We start from the raw sequence: 22,349 nt of genomic DNA, 5'->3' as shown, positions 1-22,349 counted from the left end.
GGGGGGGGGGGGGGGGGCGGCCGGAGGCTTTTTCGCCTGGGGCGGCGAAAAAGCCAGAGCCGGCCCTGACTCCTACGAAATTAAATGTAAAATAATGCAAGATTAAGATTGACTAGGTAAAATCACAAAAATTCAGAAAAAGCTATTAATTAAAATTCCAAAAGAAATGTTAATTCAGATGTGTTGCATATAGCATTTTTATTCCCTTTTTTCTGATTAATTGTGTGCATTAATATATTACTGTGCAAAGCATAGACTATATCTCAGGACCTGCATTATAACTGAGTAAACACTGCCGTGCATTTCCTATCTTTTTGTGATTTTACTGGTGCAATCTTAAAGTTGCATTAAAGTTTTTTATTGCACTTGATATAGTTGTATCTGTTATACAACCGTCACTTTTCCCTTTCTATTTCTTTGTCCTTCTACATAATAAAGACAACAAAGACAGAAAGCAGTAGGTTTAATAATGCAAGGGATGGAGGAATATGCAAAAGCCGCTCAGATCCAAACTTACCATTTATTCCAGCTCAAAACTACCACACAAACATTTGTTTTTCAAAACTCAATTTTTTCAAACATGATTAATAGAACATAGTTTTGTCTGTATGCACGTGTGAGTGTATGCAAATAGTAGGAGTTGTTACATTGGTGTCCCGCCATTCATTCTGGGTGAAATTTACCCCTCTGTAGAGGGACAACATAAGGCCCAGGCAACATTTAAAATCCATTCAAGTCTTATTTTGTAGACATAAATTGTGTTTAGGCCTCATGCTGGCCTTCCATTTTGTTCTCTGTGCACTGGCTTTCCTATAACATAAATATGCTTCTCCCAAAGACTCTCTCAGCACTAGATTCTCTTCTCTAATAAAGCCCTCTGTGGCACAAGAGTTTGGCTCTAGAATATATGAGGAAGTCAAAATGGATATGGGAAATTTACCTAGCCTAAAAACTCAAAATAAAAAGGCTCCCAGAAATCTATCTTTTTTACTGGTGCTTTAAAAGGTAGCAAATAAGATAAGCTATTCTGCCATACTGTGAAATGAAATATTTATACCTGATCTGATCTCTCTTTTTCTTTATGTCTACTTGTGCTAAAGATTATTTAAAATGTTGCTTGAAAAAATCCAAAAAACAAACAGTTCGTGCAGATGATATAATGCCAAAAATTCAGGACCCTGCCTCTCATCTAACTCACTAGCCAAAAAAATCTTCTAAAGAGAGATCATCAACCAGTTACACTCGACTAAATCTCATCATATGAACTACTGCAAAAGAACTTTAAACAGAACAAACTCTGGAAGATAACTCAGCACATCATCTGCCCTTTACAAAATAATGTATGCACCAAAAAAATCACATCAGGCATCTGCTGAACCATTTTGCAAAAGAGATGTATTGTTAAGACAATATTGCATTTTACTTTGTGCAGTTAAGCAGAATCCTAAGAAAGGTCGATAGTACAGAGATATGGGCAAATAATATGTAGCCAATCATTTATTTGATGCATGTTGCTTCTTTTTATGTTTGTAAACTGTCTGTGAAACAATTGCAAACTTCAACCTGATTGATTCTACTGGAGATTTTCAGAAAGAAAATCTAACCGTTTCCAGCAAAGCTGCCTTTTTTTTTTTTTTTGCCTCATGGGGCTGTTGAGAAACTGTCTCCCTTCCTAGTTGGTTGTGGGAAAGTGTTTGTTTAAAATGGGAAAACACATGAATATGCTCCCCAGAGCCTCTTCCCCCTCCCTCTGCAAGTGCGTGGGTCCTGGAGCATGGAGATTTTACCACAGGCTGAAGCAGATTTTTTCCCCCCTTAAATGTATCTATTAAACTCACAGTTGTAGATAGAACTAATACCATCAAAAACAAAATTTCGTGATTCACAGGGTCTATGGGTGAAATCCTGGTCCACTGAAGTCAGTGGGAGTTTTGCCATTGACTTCAACACTGGCCAGGATTACCCTATGAGAATATACATGACTCTTTTTGCCTTTTACCAGGAGTTGTAAGGCTACACATCATATTCATTTTCAATACGTAAAGTGAGATCATAGTAAATATTTTGCATTTTAAACTGTTTCAGCTCCAAGGTCCATTTATCTTCAAAAGTCTCTTTACTATCTAAAAATAATATGTTGTTTGTTTCATGGGTATGAACGGTGTTGTTAAAGAGATTCACAAAATGTCCATTGGAGCAGGTTACCAACACTCACTATATAATGAGTCTTGCAATATTCATTTTTCCTAAAGCCCCTATTCCTAGAGTTGTCTGACTATGGGTAGGCCTACACTAAGGTTGCCAATTTTGGCTGGACGTATTCCTGGAGGTTTCATCATCTGACATAATCTTTAATTAAAGATTCCAGGACAATCCTTGAGGGTTGGCAACCCTAGCTATACTGCAAAAAAACAAAAACAAAAACAAGACCCTATAACAGCAACCTGGCAGCAGTGAGTCTCAGAGCCTGGTTCAACTGTCTTGGGCTCACGGGGCTCACACTACAGTGTTAAAAACAGCAGTGTAGACGTTCCCTCGAGGGCTGGAGCCTGGCCTCTAAGATTCACTCTGTTCACTGGGGTTCAGAGCTCCCTGAGCTCCAGCCTGAGTGGGAACAGCTACACTATTTTTAGCATCGTAGCATGAGCCCCACAAGCCTGGGGCTCTGACACTCGCTGTCATGGGTCCTTCTTTGCAGCGTAGATGTACCCTCAGGGAGAATCTTAACTTGCATTAAAAAAAAAAGGCATTTCTAGCCCTCATAGTTATGGCTCAAGAAAGAGAAGGGGGTGGGGGGGATTCCAAAATATATTCATTTTAAAATCTCATGATTTTTAAGCCAATCCAATGATTTTGGAGGTGCCTTCCTCATGACTTTTGAGTGGGTGACAATAATGTAGGAACCCCTTGTTGAAAAAATTGGCAGCACGCAGCTGTCAAGAAGAATGTTTTCTATAATGGGGCTGAAGATGGTTTGGTCCTATCCACACTATCAGTTATACAATTTTAGAACTAACAGAATACATATTGCTGAAAACTCTTGTCAGCCATTGTTCAGGTTCCCACTGTAGAATTGACATGGGCCTTAGTGTGCTCGTGACACAAATGATGGTGCAGCCATAATTCTCAGAAAGGAGATTAGTCTCAAACACATTTCTGACTTCATATGATTCGCCATCTCTCTAGCTCAGATGCAATTCAGTTTCACGTGGTTCTTGGCCCGGTAATACATATAAGAACATAGGTTTGAAAACAGTTCCAGGAGCAAAACCATTTGAAAATCTGTTTTTCCTTACTACTTTCACAAACAGGTTAAAAATGTCACAGTAGGTTAAAAAGGAATCCTTCCGGGTCACATCAAGAGTTAAAATACAACTTAAAAGCTAACTAGAACCCTCAGCAAAGGGAGCACTAGCAGAGTTATGCCTCCATAAACATAAAGTGAAAGTTAATCTACTTGGCATGTTAAACTTTTGACCCACACAAACATACCGGTGGGAATAGTTTGACAACTAAAAAGATAATATTTATGTCTCATCAGAGTAGGGTGACCAGATGTCCCGATTTTATAGGGACAGTCCCGATTTTGGGGTCTTTTTCTTATATAGCCTCCTATTACCCCCCCACACACACACACTCCCTGTCCCGATTTTTCACACTTGCTGTCTGGTCACCCTACATCAGAGAGCAGCACAAAGTTGCATTATTTAGTAAGGAAATCTTTTAAGATGCTTCACTTGCATGATCTCTCAGGGCTGGTACCTCTGTGTTAACATTTCAGTTGGCCTGCACCCCCCTGAAGTCAATGGCAAAACTGCAATTGACTTCAGTGGTTCAGAATTGGTCTCAATGTTAGTTGAACTGGAACATAGGGGCATAGCCTGGTTGTAAATCAAATTTCATATAGGTTTGTCACGGAGTTTGGGGAAGACAAGACCCTGCACCCCCGGCTTCCTGTGATTCACCATGACTCTCAGCCAGCCAGAAAAACAGAAGGTTTAGACAACAGGAACACAGTCCAAGACAGGTCTTGCTGGTACAGACAACAGGACCCCCTCAGTCAGGTCCATCTTGGGGGGCCAGGGAGGCCAGAGCCCCGTTTGGGCTTCCCTCCATTTTCCCAGCCAGCTCCAAACTGAAAACTCTCCAGCCCCTCCTCTTGCCTTTGTCTCTTTTCTGGGCCAGGATGTCACCTGATCTCTTTGTTCTTCAATACCTTCAGTTGGCAACTTTGCAGGGGAGGGGCTCAGGCCATTAGTTGCCAGAAGACAGGGTGTCAGCCATTCTCTGTGCAGACAGCATCACACTGGCCCCCTAGGGCTCTGCAACAATCACACACTCCTAGACACCCGAGAAATGCATAGGGGAAACTGAGGCAGCCATACAGCACTCAGAGGAAACATTAAGAACATTCCCACTTCGTCATAAGGTTCCCTTGGAATATAAACGACCCATAAACCTGAAGAGAAGCAGTTCTGTGTAGGATGCCACTAAGGGACAAACGGGTAGCAATTTCTGAGGGTAAAACGGAGGACACTGAACTAGGTAACTAGATATTCTTCTTCAAAGTGTTTCTCTGCAGTATAACTTTAAGAAAGAAAGAAAGAAAGAAAGAAAGAAAGTCCCCACTCCACAGGAGCTCACTGTGGCTTTTTCTGTGGATTTACTCCTCTCTAGTCCACTGGAGGGAAGGAAGGAGCATAAGGGCCATTGATACTTTTTCACATTTTCTTTTGGCTACTGAAAAAGAAGAAAATCTCAGAACCCTGCTGACACCTACGTCTCCTTTAAAATATTGTACGCAGAATATTAAAAATAAGCAAAACCAAAGGGCTGAGGTGGGCTGATCCGTATGACAAGTCTTTTGGAACACTGAGACCTGGAAAGCAGTGTTTTCGTTGATTGATTGGCAGTCTGATATGTAAGGACCACTAAATGTTCAAGAACAAGCGGGCAGCAGTTGCTCTCTTAAAAGTCGTCACCTGGTAAAGAAAAACAGCAGGACAGGGCCTTCTTAAGGCCCCTGGGCAACTGGTCGAACAACAAGAGTTCAAATAAAGCAAAGTATACTTGGGTAGTAGGCCCTATTTACATGCAATTTGGGTACCCATGACTTATTCTGCCAGGTACAGTCCCACCAGATAAGAAGCAGGGGGTTGTTACAAGGTCCCTGCTCTTCCAGTGAGTCAAAAATTGATACAGTGAAGAGGTATAAGCCTAGTTATATACAACACACCCTCTGCTTCCTCTATCAATAGCTTTTTTATACTCATGTATTAATCTACAGAGTCAGAATTGCAGGCTTTTGCTGTGTTACTAGCTGACACAGTCCCTTCACCACCTCCAGCCATCCCCTTTACATATTATATTTCAGTTTAATCATCACTGTTCCTTTTCCACACTTCCTCACTTCAGTTAGCAGAAATGTCCCCATTGTCCTTGGACCGGGAAAAAATGTTTGTTTAGGAAAACTGCCTAGCAACCGTTTTCCCTATTTCAAGGAGAGAGGCTATTTGCATAAAAAAGCACCCCTGTTGGAGGCTAATGGAGATTCTGTTGAGAGCTGCTCAGTGACCACCTCTCAAAAGAAACCTCCCTCTCCTCCTGATCCCTCTGGGTGGCCTTTCTTTGCAGTGTCCACTTCATTTGGAAGGCAATGCCAATTTCCCACAAGGTGCATCAGTGTTCTGCAGTAGTGATGAGCTAATTCCAATTCCTGACTGTGGTGGAAAGGCTCAGAGAGGTCTGATCCCTCAGGAATGGATTTTATTACCACGCTGTTCCCAGATTTTTTTCCATGCTGTACAACACACAAAGTGAACAACTGACTGTTAACCCCCTAAGTTCTGTCATTTTCCAGATGGCTAGCCCAAATGAATGCTTATAGGAGTAAGTACATACGTTCCTGTACAGTGTCTTTCTTTTGATATCGGTATTTATACCTTGCCCATCCCCACAATTACAAAATGCTATAAGTGGGGTGCATGCAGATCTAAGTTTTCTCTATCTGTACTCTGTCGGGAACAGGTACCATAGGAGTCACTCCTCATAGCAGTCTATGTCCACATACTCCAGAGAATGAGAAGTAAATATTGATTGAAAATTTGCTTTGAAAGACCCTGGGTGAAATTCTGGCCCTACTGAAATCAGTGCAAAACTTCCCATTGTCTTCAATAAGCAGAATATCAAATCAACTCCCTCTCTTATATCTATAAACTAATGTGCAGCAAGTTTTGGTTTGTGGTGGGAAGATTTCTGATCCAAGGCATAGTCCTGTCAGATGCTGAGGGCTTAAATAGGAGTGGAGGCCTTCCAGCACCCCCATGGAGGTGCTGAGGACCTCCCAGGATCTGGCACCTGTTTACAGGCAGCAGGCAGACTTTCTGATCAGGATTTTCCAAGCCTCTCCAGTTCTAGGGTTCACAGAACTAATTTCAGGTTATCAATCATTGCTTTGCTCCAATTTAGACCCACGTGAGTGCTTTTTTTTTTTTTTTTAAGGATGATTTAATTTTGTAAATGCGTTTTAAAAAAAGATATTCTAAGTAAATGGACATCTGTGCTAAGAATCCCCCAAAAGATCAGTTGACACAGGTGGATGTCCTACACACTATACGTGCTGGGTCTGATTCTTCTCTTATTTGTGTCAACTGGCCATAGCTTCATTGGAAGCTATGGTATTACAATGGTACAAAACAGAACTGATCAAAACCAGAATCTATGTCCCTTGGGAAATTCTGATTTTTGACATTTGTTTTCAAACAAAATTGGAACAAAAAGTAGAAATATCAAAACTTATAGTGGATGAAAAAAATTCCAAATTTTTCAATTTGGGAATGTCAGAATGTTTTCACATTTTTGATCAAAACAAAATTCTTTTACATTCCCAAATATTATATAAACATTTCCTTGGGTTGAGCCAACATTAGTCTCTGTATTTGCCTGCAGTGCCTCATAGCAATTGTAGTTTGGGTGTGTCATGCCCCCCCCCTTTCCTGCCTACAGGATATCTCCCAAAAATGCTGTCTCTGCATAGCTGAGCCACTATGGTCCCTCCTGGGCAACCACCTCTAGTGTAAACCTAGTGTAGGGGGAGATTTTCAAAGACACAGAGGGCAGTTAGGCACCCAACTCCAATGGAAAATCAAATACCTGGAAGCTGAATCAGGCCCACTGTATTTGCCAAAATTGCTTTAGAACTTTATCTTTATTACTCAGCCCTATATTTCACCCTATTTTTCTCTCTGCCACCCCTCTACTTTTTTTTTTAAAGAGTCCTTAAGCAGAATATAAGCCAGTAAAATTAGAGTTTGATTCAGACTTTCAAATACATAATGAGCAAGTGGTCTCAGAATTAAGCAAAACAAATGCCAAATGCATCCCTGAAGTGAAATGAAGACAATGGAATTGTCGAGTGAACACAATGGAATTACACCAAGGATGGGTTTGGCTCTACCTGCCTAGATTGTGCCCACAAAATGCATGTTTGTCTGTGCACAAAAACCACTTTGTGCACACAAATGAATAACTGCAGGCAGGTAGCACTCAGACACAACATTCCCTATTTCATATGTGCAAATGCAGGATTACATTTGCAGTGGGTCAACATGCGCATTTTGCATGTACAATTTTATAAATGGTTTTGAAAATGTGATGTGTCTTCTAAAATACTGCATATACATCATAATTACTCATTCAAAATCAGTTGTGTATTATACCAATCTCGCAGATGTCTGTCTATAGTCTCTCTTCCTTTTTAAATCAAAGAAATTGTGTGATAGAATGTTTAAGCTCCTGAAATGACAAGTCTCCAACATCATGAAATCCAAAACCTAGATCTCTCTAAATACAATAGGTCAAACTCAGATGATCAACACAAGCCCAGACAGAGTTTATTATTGTGTTCTCTTACTTTAGCATCCATAATATCTCTGTACATGGAGGATATATGTACTGTCATTGCCTGCCATTGTTAGGTATAGCACATTAAAGGCTCTGGGCATGTGACACTCCTTCCTCTAGCCAACTGTGTTCAGTCAGGATTACGAGGCAAAGAGAAGCTCTCTGCAAAAGAGTCTTGGGTTCTCCTCCTAGGATATAATATGTATGGTCTGTGTAAATGGAGAACAGATGGAAACAGAAATAAAAACCAAGTCTATTAACCTGTTCAACCTGTGCAAAGCTGATATGTAAACCAGTATTTGAGAAATGACCACATCTGTGAATGAATAGAGATCCAATACCAAATTCAGCCCTTGCACAAGCCAGTGCAGCTCCATGAATGGCAAGGGATCTGTGCCCAAGTGTGCCAGCTCTAAATCTGGCCCCCAGGATATGTCTCTACTCTGTTGTATATACACTCCTAATAACAGTCATAGTGGTGACCTCCTGAAAGCTCACATTAATCATCTAAAATCTTCTGGGGCAAATTCTGGTCTTGGTTATACAAGTGTAAAACCAGAGTAACTATATTGATTTTAAGGGAGATACTCCAGATTTACACTGATGTAGCTGGCCCATTATTTACAGTATATAGGATTATCATCAGTTATGTGAAACCATCTGCACACTGGTGTGCATACTCCAGGGCTATCAGAACCCTGTCACCCTCTAGTTCTCTACGCAATGCAATGAGCACGTTGGTCTATGACGGAGGAGCAAAGCTGAAAAGACCTTATAGGGAAGGAGATAATTTCATTTGAGCATTAGATGCTGAAATAGCAGCTAATAAAAAGCCTTCAAACTGTGACAATTCAATACACACACCTACGAGGATGCCTTGACAAGCTGCTTGACTCACAACTCTTTCTTGCTTTTCCTCTGTGCAGCCTCTGCCAAACTCACCCCCATGGGTAAACAGCTGCGTACTGACAGTAGAGAGGTGTCTGCCACTACTGCCATTTGCAAATAGAGAGACACTTGTCCCTGGCTGTAAACATTTGTGCTCTGGTGCTAGCCTGGCTAGTTACAGTTCAAATAAATATAAACCCCAACTTTGTCTTTTTTTAGCATCCTGCTGTCATACGTTAATGCTCTTTACAAACACGCACTTTGTCCTGGAAATAGGCTCAGTGAGATCACCCTTGGGTGATTATTTTACTAGCATTATCTTTAACAAACAGTTTGCATGTTGAGTCACCAGAAAGCATATAATGGGCAGTTGCCAGGAATTGAACACTGTACAATGCTAGGCTCATATGCTAAGGAATAAGCTATACATAACTGGGCCAGATTCTGATCTCCGTTTCACCAGTTTAACTCCACTGACTTCAAGGGTGTTGCTCTGGATTTAGACCTATATATCTGAGATCAGAATCTAGCCCATTCTTATCGTATTTGCTAAGAATAATAGGATTTTCAAGGATAAAGATGACCTGCAAAGGATTTTTTGAATGGGATTTTATTTTTTATTGCTTTTTCTATGATGTAGAGAGTTGTTGGGTTTTTTAAATCTGTTTGATTTTTACCACAGAAATATCAGGAATGTCAAGTCTGGTCATCTTTATCATTGCTGGAAAACTTTCTTGAGGTCTCAGAAGGATACTGAGTTCTCGCACATTAACTGAAGGGGTAGCAGTACTGAATCTTTAACAAGGACGTCCTTTGTCCAATGTGCTCATTTATCATTGGAGTTAAATAGGTGTTAACACAAAACAAATAGACAAAGCAAAACCCCAAATAATTCTATAGTTTTATTTAAAAATCATTCCCATTCCCACTTGCTCAGCTGATATCGTTTCACTGAGTCGTGATATCGTTTCACTAGTTCTCCAGTCACAACTAGGCTAGGCTAGAATAGGCTAGACAAGACCTGAATGTCAAATGAAAAATATCAAACAAGGGGTAAAAAACAATTTTTTTTTTTTTTTTTACAAAAATCTTCCTGGCCCTCTTTAAACATCAAAAGAAACAAAAAATGGCCCAAGCCCTGTTTTTTGGCCTTTGCAGATCACTTTTAAGTGACTCACTGAAAGTCAAGCCAGAGATGGAAAGAGAAACCGTGTCACCTGACAGATTTATTATTATTAAATATTATTGCTGTTGTTGTTGTACTAAACACTAGGTTATACTATTAGCATGGAGCCTTTGGTAGATGGAGGTGCAGAGCTACATCATGCCAGTGGAAGCTCCTCAGTGCTCAAGGGAGGGAGGAATTTGTGACACCCCTTTTAGAGGATGTCCACACAGCAAAGAAAAACCTGTGGCTGGCCCATGCCAGCCAGCTTGGGCTTGCGGGGCTCAGGCTGCGAGGCTGTTTTATTGCCGTGTAGATTTATGGGCTTGGGCCAGAGCCCAGGCTATAGAACCCTGCGGGGTTGGAGGGTCCTGGAGCTCAGGCTCCAGCTCGAGACCGGAAGTCTACACAGCAATGAAACAGCCCTGCGTCCTGCAAACCTGAGTTGGCTGGCACAGGCCAGCTGTGGGTTGTTCTTTGCTGTGTAGACATACCCTTAGAGTGTTGAATATGCCCCACTGCATGGCCAGCCAGATTAGCTGCTACAGCTCTAAATAATTTATGATCCTTCCCACGCTTTTTTGGGCAGGTGCACCTGAGAAAGCGTGAACAATTCAGTAACAGCCCCTGTGCTCTTTTGAATGTGGGTCTGCAGTTCTGACTTGCTCTTCAGTGGGCTGTGCAGGTGGGAAAGAAAAGTTCTTACAGAGGGTAAAATTCTGGTCCCAATGAAGTCAATGACATAACACCTATGGAACTCAATGCAGTAAGGATTTCACCAGAGTCACTGCATCAATCCTGCTAATCTCTGATTAGGTTGGAATGGCATTATATTTAAAACAAATTCCTGTTAGCTTATTCCTGAAACTGTGAGAAGCTGACCTTCCTTGCTTATTTTCTTGTTTATAATAAACAAAACAAAACAAAACAAAAAAGTATATTAAATGTAAATACAGAGCGGGTACCTGCAAACTTGGAGTGGATGCATAAAATGGTTTGAAATAGTATCTCTGAGTACAGGAATGAATACCCAGAAAAGTGATTGTTACCATGATCCAATGTCACTACAGCATGTCACAGAGTAGTGCAGATGAGTCAAATGGATGTCAGAAAGAAAGACAGGAAACCCCACGTCTTAAGGGATGAGAGCGTGATCAACAAAAAATAGACATCAGCAAAATAAATAAAAGCCCCCAACCATTGTGAAATACAAACTCTTTCAAATCAATGCAAGGATGTGCTGCTATAAATGGAATGTAATTCTGCAGAGTGTCAGCAGAGCTCTTTAAAGCAGGTGACAAACTAATTGCTTGTTAGTCGTCCTATTTTGACTCAGGTGGGTGACAGCACTGGGGAGGAAAAGCCATTGCAATTTCATTGTGTCCTCGGGCACATCTGGTCTGGCTTTAGAAAACTATTGCAGTTTCATTACACGTTAGCGTTTGTACTAGCAAATTAAATTTCTCTCACTCCACCCCTCCACCAAGATTCCTGACAGACCCTGAAATAAATAAATAAAATAAATAAATAAAGGCCCGTGCAGCCAATGCCACACCGCACACACACTAGCCAATAGCTAACCATTATTTCTCTCCACAGTCATCCCTCCAGTATCTCTGTATGGCTGCACTGACACAATGCAGAAGGCCATTAGCAATCTGACAGTGTGCAAGGGCTGAGGACCATCTTCATTTAACTAAACAAACATAAAACAATCCTCTTTGATCAAATCTAAAATCTCAATTGATTGACCGATGGGGGGTTGTCTCAGAGTAAACTAATTCCACTGTATCGATACACCCACCTGTATGGATTTTGGCAAGCGCCAAATCATTTCTTGCAGTGCATTTTGGAGCAGTGCAAATCCCTCCAGTGAGCTGCTGATATAACTGTCAAGTGTAGGGGAAGAATCACCTCCCTACATGTAATTAAACTTTAACTGTTAAAAAACTTACCTGACTATAAACAGAGGTCAGCGCCACCCCAATGTCATCTATGGCAGCATCACTATCCATCCCCGCCACTGCCATAATTCTCTGGGCAGCCCTATGGCAAATCACTACTGGCCTGATCCTTTCAGGACCCCATTATGACTAGCCCCACATGTCCCTGGGCAGGGCTGGCCAGAATCTTATTGGGGAACATAGTCCCTGATCCTTACTAGCAGCCTCACAGGTACTACCAGTCTGAAAAGTGAGGTGAGAGGCAGGCCATGGCCCTGTTTCTCTTCTGCATTTGCCCACAGACTGCTGGGTGTGGAGCAATGGCGCTGCTTCTCTGTGTGTAGAAGAAATGACTTCAAGGGCAACATCTGTGTGTCCCATCCTCAGCTGATGTAAATTGGCGTAGCTCATTGACATCAACAGAGCCATGCTGCTTTACACCAGCTGAGGGTCTGGCCCATAGGCAGAATCTCTCCCTCTCCTATTCATTCCCCCATTTGTTCTGCTGCCATCAACATTCTGTCTGCCCTTTCAGTCACTCATCCCTCTCCACAGACTTACTTTCCCTCCTCGTTCATTCCTTTCCCACATTTATTATTGCACAATTCACTCTTTTACTTTCACTTTCCCTCCTGACTCATCCAGAATTCCTCCTGGTGCTCCAATTGCCATGTGGCCTGTGCTCTCTACAGGCCTGGAGCCATCCAGGGTGGGATCTTGCCCTTTGTCTAAACTCCCATTTACTTCAATGGGAGTTTTGCCTGAGTACAAACATGGCAAGAACATGCACTGTGGGTCAAATTCAGACCTAGTGTAAGTGTGCAGAACTCTATCAAAGTCAATAAAGTTTCACCTGCTTGTGCCAAGTCTGGATTTGCCCCATTTGAGGTTGATGGCATTAGATCCATGTTTCCATCCCTTTCCCATCTGCCCTTCTGCAGCTGAGAATCATCAATTTTTGTTTAAGAGCAATTGTAAAACAAAGGTGTTTATAATTAAAAATGGCATTGAAAATATATACCTTCTATTTAAGGTTGTTGACATGCTTTACAAACATACATTATTAAGATTCACAATGGTTCTGTAAGGTAAATAAGTCCACTTGTACCAGTTTTATAGATGGGGTGACCCGAAGCACAGAGTAGTGATTTGCCTGAGTCACAGCAAGTAGGGTTGATATTTTAGATGCAAATAAAGCTCCCACAAGTCCTGATTCTGAATCCCCTGCTGTAATCCTCTCTGATATAAAAAAATACAGTAGAACCCTGTTTATCCGACCTTTCATTATCTGGCTCTCCATATTAACTGAACAACCAGTGCACACACGTTCAGAAGAGGGCGATCTCTCCTGTGGCCGCTAGACGGCACTGCAGCCTCGCACTTTCCCATTCTCCGGATTATCTGAATTTTTGAGCATCTGATCTGGCCCTGGTCCCAATTGGATCTGATAAATAGGGCTCTGCTGTATAACCAGTAACCACTACAGTATATGTTTTTTCAAGTTTTGAAATGATGTCATTCTTATATTACAATGATCAAATAGCTTGAAATACCTGATTCCCAAAGGATAAAATGTGTCAGAAATCTGGTTCAAATGTTTACTAAATGCTAGGTTTTGCCCATTGAAAAAGGAAGAAATAAACAACAAAAACATTTATGGTTTTCAGCTGTTAATTAAAACAACTCAGTAAATATAAATACTACAGTATTTCCTGTGTGTAGCCTGCCCTGCCCCACCCTGCCCATATGTAATAACAGTCTCTTCTCAGGCCTCTCACAAACAACTGTGCAGAATCAGCTCTGTCCTCTTATGGAATCAGCAGCTAAATTAAAGTGGAGATGACAGAGATATTTATCACACAACACCAATACTGATCATTAACATATACAATATATTTCATCCATGAGGCTTTTAAAGTCCTTTGCAAATTTGAAAAATGAAATTCTGAGATAAATTCTGACTCCCATGGATTTCAATGAAAATTGTATTGGCCAGCATATGGAGATATATACACCATATATATAAGTGCAACCATCACCCGAGTGAACCAAAGCAAACTTAATCAGTTTAAGACAGGAAATGCTTATCATCAGCTATGAGGCATTTCTTTTTGGATGCTGAGCATATCACCAATAAAGGGTTCTGCCTTAGTCTCTGTCTCTTTCTGACTGAAATAATTTTCATAGGTGCAGTGCTGTTGCCTACAGGTTATATCCATTCAAGCAATCCACTAGTCTTAGACATTTGTAAGAACACATTTTTATAATACCTGTTGGGCCAAATTTGACCAACCATGATCCCTTTAAAGATGCCTTTTCTTTTTTGCAGCCAAGTAAACTTGCCAAATTTCTGACCTATGAAGGATTTTTTAACCCATTTTAATAAGAAAACTAAAGCAGGCATACATAAAGAAAAGGACTTTCCATCAACTTTTGCCAGGAGCTTCCAAATTTACTAAACTTTAAAACTCAGATTCACCCTCCATATCCAATTCTTTAAGGATCCAGGATGTGCGGATAATCCAGTTTAAAAGTGGCATCAGTATGATCAATGTGATAAGATGACTGAACAAGACCTCAGTTACTCCTGAAAGTGACAGTTCACTTACCCTGTAGTAATCAGTACTGTACACATCTCTGGACATTCCAAAATCTCCAATCTTCACTAGCAAGTTCTCACCAACCAGGCAGTTCCGGGTGGCAAGATCACGATGCACAAAGTGCTGTGATGCCAAGTAAACCATGCCGGATGCAATCTGCTGGGCAATGTGCAACATCTGGGACTGGGTCAGCTCAGCTAGAAGGTTGCCTTCTGCCATCAGTACTGCATCTGGTCCATGTGCCCTGCATGGAGCACACAAAAATACGGGCTCATGAAATAAGAGGTCACTTATAAACTAGAGTGACTGTGGAGTTGGCATTAGGGAAACTGAAAATGTAATAGTGGCTTATTTAAAGGTGATGGGCTAAATTCATGTGTGGTAGGAATGAATTTGTCTCAGTGTTTTTTTCCTTCACTGTTTTCTCTTTCTTTCAGGGTGAGGAAGAGAGGTAGTTGAATATATTGCTCATGAAAGTAAGGAACTGGAACTAATAACAATACATCCCATCCTAATCTGCTATGCCCCTGCTGTTCCAGCACAGGGGCCTTTCCTGGACAAAGGCTGCCAGTTGTTCTAACTGTATGGCAGCAGGAGAACATCAAAGACAGGATTTATACTTAGGTCTCTAGAGGTGAAAGGCCACTGCAGTAACACCATTTTTCTTCCCTCTTTCTAAAGCCTACTATCCCCTTCCACAGGGAGATGGGGCATGACGCACATGGTTTTTTTTTTTTTTTTAATTTAAGGTGAGAGAGCTAACTTTACTCTGGGGAACAAAAAAAGAAATAAGAGGAATAATTTCAGATTTTCACCCTTAATTTACCATCCACATGAAGTAGCTCCACTAATCCCAGGTGCCTTTTGTTGACTTTCCCACGGGTGGTGAATTCCACCTGATGCACAGGGGACAGGTCACAAAACTCATTCCAGTTGGCACAGCCGTGCCAGATCAGAAAGTTGGGTTTCTTTCACTGGTTCTAGGTTAGCTTTGAAGTACAGCAAGTCCTTAACACAAACTGATCAGCCCATTCACATGAGAAATTATGAAGCTCTTTGGGGCAGGGGTCATGCCCTTGATAGCTCATTGTGGCACAACCAAATATACATATATATAACTTCTCTGTTGTAATTACTGACACTGTTTTAGGGCAAGCTTTACTTGCCATTCCCTGATAGTGAATTAAGGCAAGACTAAAGAGGTCAGTGGACCCTGATCATCCTCCACCCTGATGTGCTTCAACATTCTGAATACCCATTATTTTATTCCACAGCAGCACCTTCCCTCCACATTTGTAGATTTGACCTTCCAAACGGGCCAACTCCTCCCCTCGCTCCTCTTTTTTTCAAACAACCCTCCCCCACCCAGTGATTTGCTTTCCCATAGACCCCATTCCTCACCCCAAACAAGTACTCTGGATCAATAGGGGTTATGTTTAGCCTTAATTCATCCTTGGGAGGAGGGTATAGAAGCTTGGGAAAGGTTTGCAAATTAATCAAAATCCCCAAGATCAAATTCTGATACTTCCTACCAGAAGTATGATATAAAAATTGCTGGGAGGGAGAAACACTTCACAGGTGAAGTGACAGATCTGGGAGCTAAATGAAGGAAGGTTTGTCACATTACTGGGCCTGCAGTTGGCACTGTGCAGAAAGCTAGCTGCGCATGTTTTGTCATGGAGCATGGACAGCCGTGCAACTGGTGGTAGTTAAAGAAATAAAGGCAAGATGAGAAATCCCAGGCTAAAATCCAAATGTGAATTCATAATGAAAAGCACGGTACATCCTCATCACACAGATTTTTAATAGCCTTCCTCATGAAGGAAGCTGCAAATCTTTACTAATTTAGAAAAGTATTTATCTTTCACCACATATTTCTTTTCTAATTAAACTTCTGCATTTTTTAAATGTTCAACCCATCTTGCTTATCTTCCTAATTTTCCTTGTTAGTCATGAAATCCTTATCTCCAGCAATGCACAACTGTAAGAGACAGTAGCATAGACTCCGCCTGATCTACATCATCCCTCCTATGCCACAATGGTGCACACAGGGAAGCTTTTGACCTTCAGGATGCGGTCCTAGTCCTGAAACGCGACACTATGCTGCAGGAAGCAGCAATACTCAGTTTGGTCCTACATTGGTTAAACTCTGGATTCAGTTTCCCCTGATGGCCTTGGGTGGCGCTGTAGGGTAAGAAATAGATGCTCTTTTATAGAGCGATTACAACTAACCTTTCATCTGCAGTACAAGCTGTAGCAAATGTGAGAGGAATGACAAATTTAAGATCAGATTAAACAGCTTGTCCCAACATAATCATTTTATGTTCTAAATACAATGTCTTATTAATTTAAAAAAACCCAATTTAGCACATATACTGTCTGCTAAGCTGTATTATTATATGATATTTCAAAACCAGAGTGCAGGAGTTACAAAACAATATCTAATCAGAAAATACATAAACAAATAAATAAATATTTCAAATGCTGACTAATAAGCATCTACAATTCCAGCTTGTTTTAATGTTGAAATTTTACAAACAGGCAGTCAAGACTGGAATCGTTTGCAGAGTGGAGGCAGCGTCAATGTCTCAAAAGAAGAGGTTACAGACAGGGTGGGGATAGGCAATGAAGGGCCATAAAAGTGAAGCAAGTAGCTTGCATATCTCCCCAGAGAAAAAAATCTGCTTTATAGTTCATATAGCCAGAGTCTCTAACTGTGGAACAAAAGGCTCCTGGGGCACTTATACACTGGGGAAACCCTGTCAGATTTACCAGGGCTATCCCAACAGGGAAATGTGGGCAAGCTGCGGGGGTGGAAGGAGGCAGGATGGTAACATAGCATCTGGAACTGTAGGGTTGGAAGGCCTAATCGGACACCCTCACCCCTCTGGTGGAACAAGGTGCTGGAAACCATCAGGAAGACTTTGCAGAATTTGCTGTCCCCTATGCAAATGTTTTCATTTAAGAGCAAATTCTGTCCTTGTTTATTATTATGTGGGGCAGCATGTACTAGTGCATAGAGTACACGCACAAGGCCAACAGATTCTTGGGCTGGCCCATGAGTTATCTACAAAGTGTTTTGGCAGCAACTATTAATTTATGATAGCAGCTCTACCTAGTAAAGAGCTGATTTCAATCTTTGATACCCAGATGCACCTATCTTTATAAATCTGCACACTGTGAGTCAAATCAAGAACTAGCAATATTACTGTACCATAGTAGATCATTAGTATTGTCTAATGCTTCCTCTGTGACAACACACGGGATTTAGCAATTGGCTCCTAATGGAACAGTCCTTATTCATAATTTTATTGCATAGATTTTATTTATAGATAAAGGGTAAAATTTGAAAAAGCACTGAAATGACTTATGGGACAGATTTACAAAGGTATTTAGGTGCCTACAGATGCAGGCAGGCGCCAAGTGAGATTTTCAAAAGCATCTGTGTGCACCATTAGGAGCTTATCTGCATCTTTAGGCACCTAAATACCTTTGAAAATCTTGTCCTTGTGGGCCTAAGTCGAATTAAACTTAATGGCCTACGTCACTTTTGAAAATGGAACCTAAGATCCTAAGTCACTTAGAGAGAGACCTGGGTGTTTTGATTGATCACATGATGACTATAAGTAATGCATCAGGCAAGGCATTTCCAGTAGAGATACAGAGGTATTAATGCCGTGGTGCAAGGCATTGGTAAGACCTCCTCTGGAATACTGCGTACAATTCTGGTCACCCATTTTCAAGAAAGATTCATTTAAACGGTAACAGGTGCAGGGAAGAACTACTAGGATGATCAGGAAAATGGAGGGCCTGTCTTATGAGAGGAGACAGGAAGAGCTTGGCTTGTTTAGTCTAACAAAACAAAGGCTGAGAAGGGATAGGACTACTCTCTATAAATACATTGGGGGGAGGGAGGGAAGGAAACACCAGGAAGGGTGAAGAGCTATTTAATCTAAAGGTCAATGTTGGCACAAGAACAAATGGGTATAAACTGGGCATGAACAAATTCAGGCTGGAAACTAGAAGAAGGTTTCTAACCATCAGAGGAGTGAAGTTCTGGAACAGCCTCGCAATAGGAGTTGTCAGGGCAAACAACTTAATTACTTTTAATAGAGAGGTGGACAAATTTATGAGTGGAATTGTAGGATGGGGTTGCTTGTGATGGCAGGTAGCAGGGCTCAACAGCCCTGGGGCTCCCTTCCAGATTATGTCTTACATTCCTAAAAGCTCATGCTTCATGGCTTCAGCTAGTCACCTGACAGGGTCAGGAAGGGATTTTATCATTTCATTCTCTCCCCGCCCCCAAATGTATTCTGGTATGTTTGGGTTTTTTTTAATCTCCTTCCTCTGAAGCATCAGAGATGGCCGCATCTGGAGATGGGACACTGGATTGGGGGGGCCAGTCCTCTGAGGCAGCACAGAGCATTCTCTCACTCAGGTGTTTGGTTGCCTGGTTCTTGCACCCATACTCAGCGTCTAACTGATTGCTATATGTGGTGTTGGGAAGGAATTTTCTTCCAGGTCAGACTGGGAGTGATCTTGAGGGTTTTCACCTTCCTCTGCAGCATGGAGTGTTGGTCACTTGCCGGTATTAGCTGGGTATATTAATTAATTCCCTTTCATTGCGGAGGCCTTGGGCATTGTTGCACCTCAGTCACACCTATTTTCTGCCTGTGGCACATAATAGTTTAGTCTCCTGGTGGTCCCTTATGGCCTTAAACTCTATAACTCTATAAATTTGAAACACAAAATATGCTGTCTTATGTCCTCCCCACCCCCAATACTGGATCACAGTCTAGTTAAGAATCAAGGGCAACAAAGAGCAACAGAATGAACTTTTCCAATTTTGAAAAACTTAATCAAGCTTAGGGTGACCTTGCCAGTTAGGATGAAATTCTTGTTTCTTAAAAGGACATACATATCTCATTGTGCAATATAATTGCTGTTTATAAATTGGTAGATATGCAGAGAGATGCAGCAGAATACAAAGTATGGTACTAAAATCATGTAAATGTTAAAAAAGTTTATTATACTCTTCAAAATAAAACAAATAGTTTGTTTATTGTAACTGAGTTTCACATTCTCAGTACTACCATCCTCTCTAGGACCCAATTTAAACAGATGCAATGGCACTGAAGTCTTTAGGTCTGTATTTGAGTCATAACATCTATCCAGGAACACAAACATAAATAATAAATTCCAGAGATAGGCTGAATGTGTGCATCTAGTTCTAGATTAGGTTTAAACTGGGGTTTGAGGTTTGCATTTGAGTTTAAATCAGGGATAATCTTTAAGGTTTGATTTCTGATTCAACAGTACCAAATTTTCGTGAGCTGTTCTCGTGAGATTTCAGGCCCAAGAGGTAGAAATTTCATGGAAAAAAGCTGTTGCAAATGTCTATTATCTTGTAACATTTCGCCTACATCCAGCGTGGAACTCTCTAATAACCAAGAAACAAACCCAAACCCAATTCCTGGATCTAATCTGAAACAGAACCATAAAAATAGCTGTGGATTTGTGAATAAATCTTTCCTCTCTCTTGAAATTCTTGTAATTTTTTTCCATCTCAGATGTGGATCTGAGATTTCAGTTTTGGCTCATCTTTTATAAATTAAGCAATTACATTATGTGATTCTCTATTCTACACTATAAGTCACAAGTACAGTAAAGGGTGATTTTTTTGAAATGTACTGACTGTCTTTTGCTCCTTAAATCTTTTATACTCCAATACGAGAGATTTATTTTTGGAGTTTCATGTATTCTTTCTGTTGTTATTGCATTTTCCTTTCTCCTTTGCTTGCCCCACCTAGAGTATTCCTTTGCAGAAAAAAAGCTTGTTCAAATGCCTTTCTGCAGCAAAAGCAGCTGTGAGAAATGCTGTCAAAAATACTGTAAGTTTCAATACTGTAAGTTTACAATAGAGATTGAAAAGGGGATGGGCTGCAAAGCGTAGATCTGGATCCAAACTCCCTCAAAGTTCAGGGGTGTTTCCATCCAGGGTTTTCATTTGGGCCCAGCACCAGCGAGAAATAAGAAACACAAGATAAGTTGGATTTTGCCAAACTTCATTAGTCAAGCTTTGGATTTGAAAAACTAAAGATGATTCGGAATCAAATCCCATTTTAGCCAAGGTCTCAAAGTTTTATAAACAAACACCATCTGCCGCGGAATACTATGGCCAAGGAAACAGGGAACTGGGTTACAATCCATGTGGTATAATGTAAAAAATGTAAGAAAATGATTTAAAGATACTTCTAAATAGGTAAAACACTTGATGAGGCAAGACACAAAATCACAAAATGTGAACGAACTGGTTGTTTATCAGGTTTTCATTCTTAGGGAATGTCTACATTGCAAAGAAAACACGGCACTGAGAGCCTGTGTCAATTGACTTGAGCTCGCGGGGCTAAAGATATCAATGTCGATGTTCTCGCCCTGGCTCCAAGACACTTTTCCTCTCCCCAGGTTTCAGAAACACTGCCCCCACTACCACCTATGCGGAATGATACACCTTCATGAATTTACCTGAGGAATTTATTCAGATCTCCGTGCTTCATGTACTCAAAAACCATGATGAGTGGATCACCTTCCACGCACACGCCATAAAACTTCACAATGTGCTCATGCTGTAGGTTAGTCAGCAATTCTGCCTCTCGGTGGAAGTCTTTCCGAGCATTATCACTGGCATCTTTCAGTGTCTGGAGAAGAAATGGAAAGGGATATGTAAAACAAAGAACATGGTGGTGGGGGGAGATGAGGGTACAGTACTATGTCAGGGACAGAGAATATACATTTTTGGTGTGACTGGTTATAAATATCAGATCTAGATCCAAGTAAAGCACAGACCTGTGATTTTACAGTATTTCCTCTGCTATATTTCATCACATATTTATTATTACAGTAGAACCTCAGAGTTATGAACACTAGAGTTACGAACTGACCAGTCAACCACTCACCTAATTTGGAACCAGAAGTACATAACCAGGAAGCAGCAGAGACCAAAAAAAGAAAGCAAATATAGAACAGTACTGTGTTAAACATAAACTACTAATGATTTGATAAGGTAAGGAAACTGCTTCTGTGCTTGTTTCATTTAAATTAAGATAATTAAAAGCAGCATTTTTCTTCTGCATAGTAAAGTTTCAAAGCTATATTAAGTCAATGTTCAGTTGTAAAATTTTGAAAGAACAACCATTGTGTTTTGTTCAGAGTTACGAACATTTCAGAGTTATGAACAACCTCCATTCCTGAGATGATGGTAACTATGAGGTTCTATTGTATTATTTCTTTCTGTTGCAGTAACTTGTAGAAGCCCCGATCATGGACCAGGACCCCATTGCTAGGAGCTGGGTGAACACCGAACAAAAACTCAGTCCCTGCCACAAAGAGCTTAGCAGTAGACAAAGGGCCTGAGTTTCTTTTGCTTTACACTAGTGTAAAACCCCGATCTTGAATTGGAGCCTGTGAGTATTGTAAGTTCTTTGAAGTAAGGACTGGTCCTCCTAAAATACTTAGCAGAATTGTAGGTGTTTTAATTAATTGTTTTATTGTTGTTGTTGTTGTTATTGCTGTTTGGCATCAAAATTGAGTTAAGCATTTTGCAGACTTATAGGTGGTCATCTCTCTGCACAACAGCTTACAAACTAAGGCCCCAATCAAAGATTCACTTTGAGTTCAATGGATCTACTCGCATGCTTAAAGTTAAGCAGAGACCAAATGAATTTCACATAAAAAGAAATGAAATGCTACTATAATAAGGACCAGATGGAGGGGCGATGTGGGATGGAAAGAGGAAGGCTGGACAGCAGCCTGAAGGTTCTACAAAGTTGCCCCTCATTCTTCCCCATAAAT

General features: G+C 40.8%; 1 protein-coding gene across 1 annotated transcript in view; it reads right to left on the bottom strand.

The window, feature by feature from the left end:
• The window catches only part of LOC113406626 (BDNF/NT-3 growth factors receptor), a 118,899-nt gene that overhangs the window by 39,723 nt on the left and 56,827 nt on the right, over positions 1–22,349 (bottom strand). The window contains exons 4-5 of the mRNA XM_026652338.1: positions 21,024–21,196; positions 14,508–14,742 (exon numbers count right to left, since the gene is read on the bottom strand). Coding sequence (XP_026508123.1) covers positions 14,508–14,742; positions 21,024–21,196 — 408 coding nt within the window. The remainder of the gene's footprint in view (positions 1–14,507; positions 14,743–21,023; positions 21,197–22,349) is intronic.

The sequence above is a fragment of the Terrapene carolina genome, unplaced genomic scaffold (genome assembly GCF_002925995.2).
Source record: "Terrapene carolina triunguis isolate 2854851 unplaced genomic scaffold, T_m_triunguis-2.0 Scaffold113, whole genome shotgun sequence".
NCBI classification, from domain to species: Eukaryota; Metazoa; Chordata; order Testudines; family Emydidae; genus Terrapene; species Terrapene triunguis.
The sequence above is the reverse complement of the archived record's forward strand: the minus strand, read 5'-3'. Positions and strand labels throughout refer to the sequence as shown.